At 39.8% G+C, this 8,901-nt stretch overlaps 1 protein-coding gene across 6 annotated transcripts in view; it reads left to right on the forward strand.

Annotated features, from left to right (window-relative positions):
* Positions 1 to 6,663, forward strand: part of tab3 (TGF-beta activated kinase 1 (MAP3K7) binding protein 3) — a 119,553-nt gene extending 112,890 nt beyond the window's left edge. For 5 of the 6 annotated variants that reach the window (XM_078232520.1, XM_078232522.1, XM_078232521.1 and 2 more), the window contains one exon: positions 4,875 to 6,663. In XM_078232520.1, coding sequence (XP_078088646.1) covers positions 4,875 to 5,023 — 149 coding nt within the window. In that variant the 3' untranslated portion in view covers positions 5,024 to 6,663. The remainder of the gene's footprint in view (positions 1 to 4,874) is intronic. The other variant, XM_078232523.1, reaches the window with a different exon arrangement.
* Positions 6,664 to 8,901: the final 2,238 nt, after the last annotated feature.

An 8,901-nucleotide genomic window follows, 5' to 3' on the forward strand; every position in this document is an offset into this window, starting at 1 on the left:
ACTTTCTTTTAATTGTCATGGTGATGCACCAGCTTTGATTTGATTTATTATTGTCACATGTATTGATATACAGTGTAAAGTATGTTTCTTGCATGCCAAACCGGCAAAACATACCGTACGTGAAGAAGGAAAGGAGAGAGTGCAGAATGTTGTGTTATAGTCAAAGCTAGGCTATCAAGAAAGATCAACTTAATGCAGCAGGGAAGAAGCGGTTCTTGAGTCAGTTTTGTATCTTTTTCCCAATGGAAGAAGGTGGAAAAGAGCATATCTGGGGTGCGTGGGATCCTTGATTATGCTGGCTGCTTTTCCGAGGCAATGGGAAGTGTAGAGTCATAGAGATTTACAGCATGGAAACAGGCCCTTCGGCCCAACTTGTCCATGGCGCCCTTTTTTAAACCTCTAAGCTAGTCCCAATTGCCCGTGTTTGGCCCATACCCATCTTACCCATGTAACTGTCTAAATGCTTTTTAAAAGACAAAATTGTACCCGCCTCTACTACTACCTCTGGCAGCTTATTTCATGATGTGGAGATGCCGGCGTTGGACTAGGGTAAACACAGTAAGAGTTTTAACAACTCCAGGTTAAAGTCCAACAGGTTTATTTGGTAGCAAATGCCATTAGCTTTCGGAGTGCTGCTCCTTCGTCATCTGCAGATTTCCACTCCACAAGTCATCTGACGAAGGAGCAGCGCTTCGAAAGCTAATGGCATTTTCTACCAAATATACCTGTTGGACTTTAACCTGGTGTTGTTAAAACTCTTACTGAGCTTATTTCAGACACTCATCACCCTCTGTGTGAAATAATTGCCCCTCTGGACCCTTTTGTGTATCTCCCTTCTCACCTTAAACGTATGCCCTCTGTTTTTAGACTACCCTACTTTTAGGAAAAGATATTGACTATCTAGCTGAACTATGCCCCTCATTATTTTATAGACCTCTATAAGATCACCTCCAAGTCTCCAGGGGAAAAAAGTCCCAGTCTCAGCCTCTCCTTATAACTCAAACCATCAAGTCCTGGTAGCATCCTAGTAAATCTTTTCTGCACTCTTTCTAGTTTAATAATATCCTTTCAATAATAGGGTGACCAGAACTGTACACAGTATTCCAAGTGTGGCCTTACCAATGACTTGTACAAATTCAACAAGACGTTTAAACTCGGGTGTTCAATGTTCTGACCAATGAAACCAAGCATGCCGAATGCCTTCTTCACCACTCTGTCCACCTGTGACTCCACTTTTAAGGAGCAATGAACCTGTACCCCTCGATCTCTTTGTTCTGTAATTCTCCCCAATGCCCTACCATTTACTGAGTAAGTCCTGCCCTGGTTCGATCTACCAAAATGCATCACCTCGCATTTATCTAAATTAAACTCCATCTGCCATTCATCAGCCCACTGGCCCAATTGATCACGATCCCATTGCAATCCTAGATAACCATCTTCACTATCCATTATGTCACCAGTCTTGGTGTCATCTGCAAACTTACTAACCATGCCTCCTAAATTCTCATTCAAATCATTAATATAAATGACAAATAACAGTGGACCCACCACCGATCCCTGGGGCACACCACTGGTCACAGGCCTCCAGTTTGAAAAATAACCCTCTAAAACCACCCTCTGGCTTCTGTCTTCCAGCCAATTCTATATCCATTTGGCTACCTCACCCTGGATCTCGTGAGATTTAGCCTTGTGCAACAACCTGCCATGTGGTACCTTGTCAAAGGCCTTGCTAAAGTCCATGTAAACAACATCAACTGCACTGCCCTCATCTATCTTCTTGGTTACCCCTTCAAAAAACTCAATCAAATTTGTGAGACATGATTTTCAACTCACAAAGCCATGCTTACTGTCCTTAATCATTCCTGCCTCTCTCAATGCCTGTAGATCCTGTCTCTCAGAATATCTTCCAACAACCATGTAGTGGATGGGAGGCTGGTTTGAGTAATAGACTGGACTTCGTTCACAACCCATTGTAGTTTATTGCAGTCTTGGACAGAGCAGAAACCATACCAAGCTGTGATACAACCAGAAAGAATGCTTTCTCTGGTGTATCTGTAAAGGTTGGTGAGAGTTGTAGTGGACATGCCAAATTTCCTTAGTCTCCTGAGAAAGTAGAGGCGTTGATGGGCTTTCTTAATTATAGCGTCGACATGGAGGGACCAGGACAGGTTGTTGTTGTTCTGGTCACTGAAAAACTTGAAGCTCTCGACTATTTCTATTTCGTCCCCATTGTACTCTCTCATTTCCTTCTCTATGAACGGTGTGCTTTGCCTGTATAGCGCGCAAGAAACAGTACTTTTTACTGTTTACTAATACATGTGACAATAAATCAAATCAAATTATATAGACAGGGGCATGTCCTCCACTGCGCTTCCTGAAACCGATGACTATCTCCTTCGTTTTGTTGACATTTGGGGGAGATTTATTGTCGTCACATCAGATTCACCAGCTTCTTGAACTGCTCCAGTTCTTGTGCTGTAGCTGCAACCACATTGCTATTGAGGGAGTTCCAACATTTTGTCTCAGCATAAGTGAAAGACCGGCAATATATTTTCAAAATGTGTGACCAGCAGGTGCTGGTCTTCCCATATGCTATTCTCGGGAATAGAGGTGAGGGGTTTGAAAGGTGCTGTCGAAAGAGCCTCGACGAGTTATAGCATGGAAGGATGCTATTCAGCACATTCCAGCTCTCTCAGAAAAAACTCTGCTAGTCCCACTGCCCTGCACTTTCCCTAGAGTCCAGCATTTTTCTGTTCAGGAGCTTATCCAATTTCTTTTCAGAGCATGAGTTGGCACTGCCCAGTGCAATCTAGTGCCTAACCACTCGCTGACTAAAAAAAGTTTTCCTCATGTTGATATTGCTAATTTTGCAATCACCTTAAATTTGAAACCTCTAGTTCTCAACCACGCACTGTCAGAAACAGTTTTTTCTTATCTACTCTGTCTAGACCTCTCATGATTTGTTAATGTCTCTATCAAATTTCTTCTCATTCTTCTCTACTCCTAAGGGGAACAACCTCAGTTTTTCTATTTCCTCGTAACACTCATCTCAGAATCTTTCTTGTAAACCTTTCATGCACCCTCTTTCCCTAAAGTGTGTTGCCCAGAATTGTGCACCACTCCAATTGAGGCTCAACCAGTGTTTTATAAAGGTTCATCATAACGTCCTTGCTTTTGTACTCTATGCCTCTATTATGAAGTGGAGATGCCGGCGTTGGACTGGGGTAAACACAGTAAGAAGTTTAACAACACCAGGTTAAAGTCCAACAGGTTTATTTGGTAGCAAAAGCCACACAGGCTTTCGAAGCTCTAAGCCCCTTCTTCAGGTGAGTGGGAATTCTGTTCACAAACAGAGTTTATAAAGACACAAACTCAATTTACATGAATAATGGTTGGAATGCGAATACTTACAACTAATCAAGTCTTTAAGAAACAAAACAATGGGAGTGGAGAGAGCATCAAGACAGGCTAAAAAGATGTGTATTGTCTCCAGACAAGACAGCCAGTGAAACTCTGCAGGTCCACGCAACTGTGGGCGTTACAAATAGTGTGACATGAACCCAATATCCCGGCAGAGTTTCACTGGCTGTCTTGTCTGGAGACAATGCACATCTTTTTAGCCTGTCTTGATGCTCTCTCCACTCCCATTGTTTTGTTTCTTAAAGACTTGATTAGTTGTAAGTATTCGCATTCCAACCATTATTCATGTAAATTGAGTCTGTGTCTTTATAAACTCTGTTTGTGAACAGAATTCCCACTCACCTGAAGAAGGGGCTTAGAGCTTCGAAAGCTTGTGTGGCTTTTGCTACCAAATAAACCTGTTGGACTTTAACCTGGTGTTGTTAAACTTCTTACTCTATTATGAAGTGCAGGATCATGTGCGTCTTTTTAATCACTTAATCAACCTGCCTTTCCACCTTCAATAATTTGCACACACATACCCAAAGTGTCTCTGCTGTTGCACCCTATTGAGAATTGTCCTTTATTTTATATTGCTTCTCTTTTTGGTCTTCCTACCAAAATGTATTACTTCATACTTCTCTGCTTTAAATTTTATCTGCTATGTGTCTTCCTACATATGTCCTCTTGAAGTCTGTCACTATGATCCTCACAGTTCTCAATACTTCTGAGATTTGCATGGTCAAGGACTCTTTTAGATAATGAAAGATCCTTCAACACTCTCCAGACAATGCATCTTTAACCTATCTGGCAAGCAAATGTCTGATGCGACTCCTAGGATAATTTTTATTTCCCATTTGTGTGGCGACTTTAAGTGAGACTCGATATTTGCTGGCACACCTACACTGAACTAAGCACAGATGGACAGTCACATCCCATTTAGGTTCAAATCCAAGAACTAGAGGTGAAAGAACTGTATTAATCAGCTCTTTTACACAGTCTGCGGTTGATGCACTTGACCATCATCTTGACGTACAATAGAAAACTCTGACCTGTATTTCTATCCTACATTGCATTGGTTGGTCGTAAAAAATAGGCCTAAAGCTTTTGAAATGCTTAACTTTGCCATCTTGTGATTTGATTTTTAAACTCAGCACGTGTTAAGGAAATGCTGTTTGTTAGATTCTCCAGAGGATTATTTTTTAACTTAATCTGGCAGAATGAGTGCCAGTATTTCATTATGAAAAATAATTGCCAGCAGAATATTTTGAGACAAATGCAGACATATTTTGGTAATTGTGCTTGTGCAGATGCTTGAAGTTAGGGGTGAAAAACTTAATTTCAAGCAACATTTCTTATTTATTTCTTAAATATTAAGTTATTTGTACTGATTAAATTTATTCTGAATCAGAAAACTTGGTGACTATAGTGTGAAATTACCATTATGTCTGAACTTAACTTTATCTGTATTGCAGAAGCCGGTCCAGTCTTGGCATACAGCCCAAGGCCACATCAACGCGATGAGGATTTTGAAGGTGCTCCTTGGAATTGCAACAGCTGCACCTTTCTGAACCATCCAGCGCTGAACCGGTGTGAACAGTGTGAAATGCCGAGGTACACTTGAACCGAAGTGGGCTTGCACTTGCCAATAAGCAGGATCCTGCAACTTAGGGGGCTGCAAGGGGGCTGAACATTTGTAAACCATCTGTCAGGCCTTAGTGAAGATGAAAATTCAAATCTGCTGCACATCGAAAGTCAGCTAAATTCACAGTGCAATCGTGGCTGTCTGCATCACAGTAGAAATGCTAAACTTTAAAGCAGCATCTTGTCGCAGTGATGTTTCTTTATGTGATGCACTCGGTAAACATTCAGCTGCCAAGAAGATGGTCTTCAGTGAAGCTGACCACAGTTGCCACTTCTAGGCCTGTGGATCACAAGTCGGGATGATGTTTTGATGCCCTATCTTTGAAGGGTATCTATCCTTAGGATGAATTTGGTTACCTAAATGAAAGTCTATCTGCAAAAAAAAAATGCCCATCATGAAGGATTCTGGTTGCTTTCATTTGGGGTGGATTGTCCCTTGTGCTACATCTGTTAACTGTTAGCATATTGACTCAGTCTTGCAGGCAAAAGGGACTGCAGTGACACTACAGTAGGGTAAAAGACTTGAGTTACTTGTAATTGCTGCTTTCTTCAGGGTAATTGCAATCTTTACACAAATCAGTTATATATTAAATTTATGAGACTGTCACAATGGACAGATGATGAGGTATTGCCTTTTGTGTGTTCTAAAATACAATCATAATCAACAATCCCTTTTGCTTGTACTGTGTCCTTTGAACTACATCACTGACACTGGTGAATAATTGAGTCTTTGCAGATCAGAACAGTGCTGCATGCTCTTTATTAGGGAAATGATTTTAGGCTGTGGGCCCTTTCCTTCAATTTTAAAAGTCATGTGTGCTTTTTAATTTCTTTTTAACAAAGCTTCCTTTAGGCCTTGCTCCATAACTGTACAGCAAACTTATGCCAAAGGCAAGTATTCCACAACCTGCTCAAGACTCGCACCCACCCATTCTCGCGGGGAGTTGTTCTGCTACTTAAGCAATTCCTGAGCTTCCACTCTGTAAAGAAATCATCTTGTTTACAGCACAGAAGATATGTTTTGTACACCACCTTCTCCATGTAGGTGCATTTAGTAATCAATAGCTCTTTAATGAGAGTGAGTTTGCACATCACTAAGAAACCAGCCTGTACTAAAATTTGCTAAACGCAGCCTGAAATTAAATGGTCGCACACTGCAAATGTAAAAGAGAACTGTTGGAACTTTTTTTCATTCGCAAAAGAATGATACTTGCTGGACCCACAAATCAAAGTTCATTATGAACTTGCTGGTACTTTTATGCATACAATGTTATAATGTATTATTAAAGGTGATGTTTAGTTCAAATGCTTCAGGTTGCTATAACTATAATAAAGTACTTGTTCTTTGTGAAATCACACATTTGTTGGGTCTGGACAGCTGAATGGGAAAAAGGTTTGAGAGTGAATAGGATGTTTGTGTTCTACACATGAAGCACCTATCTTTGTATGGTTCTGCTCTCTACAATTTAAATAATTGTTTAATGTATGATCTCGTCTGAAGTTTTAGCGGGAGGCAAAATTGTGCAAAGGCTAATAGGGACAGTGCATGTATGGTACATATATGAACATTCTGGTGGCCGCAATATTTTACAAATAAAGTCACAAAGTGAAGAAAAATAACTTACTTGGTTTTACTTGGAAAGTAATGGAGCGTTTAACATGTATTTTTGGTAAAGTCAAGTGCATTACAACCTGAGAACAAATGGTACAGCATTGTACAAACTTTATTCATTTCCGTACTGAGCCTGATATGGCTGAAGACTTCAAACAGCAAACCTCATCATTGGTACCGATATTACAAAGAACAGAAAAGATTAGAGATAAAATTCTTCAATAGCAATAAGTTGGTATCTTGCCCTTCCAAGAAGTGACCTTTTAGACGTACACTATATTTAACATTGTGGAAAAACTAATTGTAGGAAATTACCTCAAAGTAAATTACATGAGTAGGACAAATGAATAGGACAATAAACACAGGCCCAAGCAGGTAAAGGAGAAATTTAGGACTGATATTAGAGAAATCTTCACAAACGCTGATCAATATGTGGAATGGTTTTTCAGATGGAGGACCCACTACAACTTTAACAAATACCATTGTTTACCCTTCTGTAATATTCAAATGAATCCCAAGATTTGCCCTGAATAACTGCAGCTCTCATCTTAACTTATAATCTGCAATGTAGAATTTGCAAATGCCTTTTGAAAACACAACACGTTATAGGGTTTTCCTCGGTCCATTGGAAATGCAAATTCATTGAAGTCAAAAAGGATAGGCAGGAATATCCTGTTCTGAGCTTGTGTTGGTTATTGGACAGTTAATCCAAGTTTATTAAGATCAATTCCATCATGTTGCACAGAATTCAAGACTAATACATTTGTAATTGCCTGTGGTTGTTTTCTTTTTAAAAACAAAACTGGGCACCACCCTGTGCTCCTCCTTTCTGTTGCCACTCTGGAATAAATGTCATTTACCTTGAAGAATTTATTGCTTTTGAGACCTTTTTAGTCTGCCTATGATTCCTTATCACATATATTGTTTTTTTCCCGATTTGTAGAAGGACATGTTGTTTACTCCTGACTTGTAGGAAATAATCATTCTGCTACCAATTCCTGACCAAACATCTCTTCCCTGATTGACTTTTGCTACAAAGTGCTGAAGAAAATGCTTGTATGTTTTGTCTTTGCAGCTGTGTCTTTATATTTTTTTTAGCATGTTGCCATGTAATTGACTCTTCAGTGCCCTCAGGGATGGGCATTAAATGCTGGCCCAGCCAGGGACGCCTACAACCCATGAACGAATAAAAAGTGTTTATCCCAGTGAACTTGTTTCTTTCCAAACTCAGGGTTGTCGAGGTAATTTTTCCTCTTTATTTAATCTTTGATTTGATTTGCCTTTTGTTTCATATAGGGCCACACTTGTTTAGTCTGAGCTTGCTGAGTAGGGTCATCCTTGTCCTGTACTGATGTATTGAACAAGTTGTCCAGTTATCTCCACAATTTCCTCACATTCATCCTTAATTCCTTTAAAGTGATGTGATATGATATGACCCTTTTGATGTGATATACCTAACTTCTCATCTGCAAAGTGATGTAGATGGGGTAACTGACAATGCAACAAGGTGGCAGATAGAGTACAATGTCTGGTGTGTGAGATTACTCAAGTAAGTGGAAGAATACAAAAGCAGAATATTTTTAAAAGGTGCGAAAATTCTAAATGTTGATGCTCAGAGCAACTTGGGTGTACCTATACAAGGAACACCAAGTTAGCATGCAGTGACATTAAGGAATTAGGCAAATGACAATGGCCTTTATTACAAGAGGGTTGGAATATAATGAGGGAATCTTGCTACATTTGTATAGGGTTTTGGTGAGAGCCCACCTGGAGTACTTGTATGTACTTTGATGTCCTCAATCTAGGAAGGATGCATGTTATTGAGGCATGGAATAAAGATTGACAAAATTGGTTCCTGGGCCAATTATGAATAAATTGGTCTTACACTCTGGAGTTTAGAAGAATGAGAAGTGATCTCATTGAATCATAAAAAATTCTGAAAGGGCTTGACAGGGTAGCCACTAAGAGATTGTTCCCCTGGATGAGGAATCTAAAATACAGTCTGAAGATAGGAACTCAATCATTAACAATTGAGGTGAGAATTTTTTTTCAGTCAGTATTGTGGAAGATTTGTCACTGAATAAATTCAAGGTTAGGAAATAGATCTTTGGTGTATGAGGAAATTGAGGCATATAGAGAACAGGCAGGCAAGTGGAGCTGAGGCAGAAGATCTACATTGATACCAGAGCAGGCTCAAGTGGCCATTGGTTTACTCCTGCAACTTGCTCTGACGTTCTTTGAAATTT

Source organism: Mustelus asterias, chromosome 17 (genome assembly GCF_964213995.1).
Source record: "Mustelus asterias chromosome 17, sMusAst1.hap1.1, whole genome shotgun sequence".
In the NCBI taxonomy this organism is placed as follows: Eukaryota; Metazoa; Chordata; class Chondrichthyes; order Carcharhiniformes; family Triakidae; genus Mustelus; species Mustelus asterias.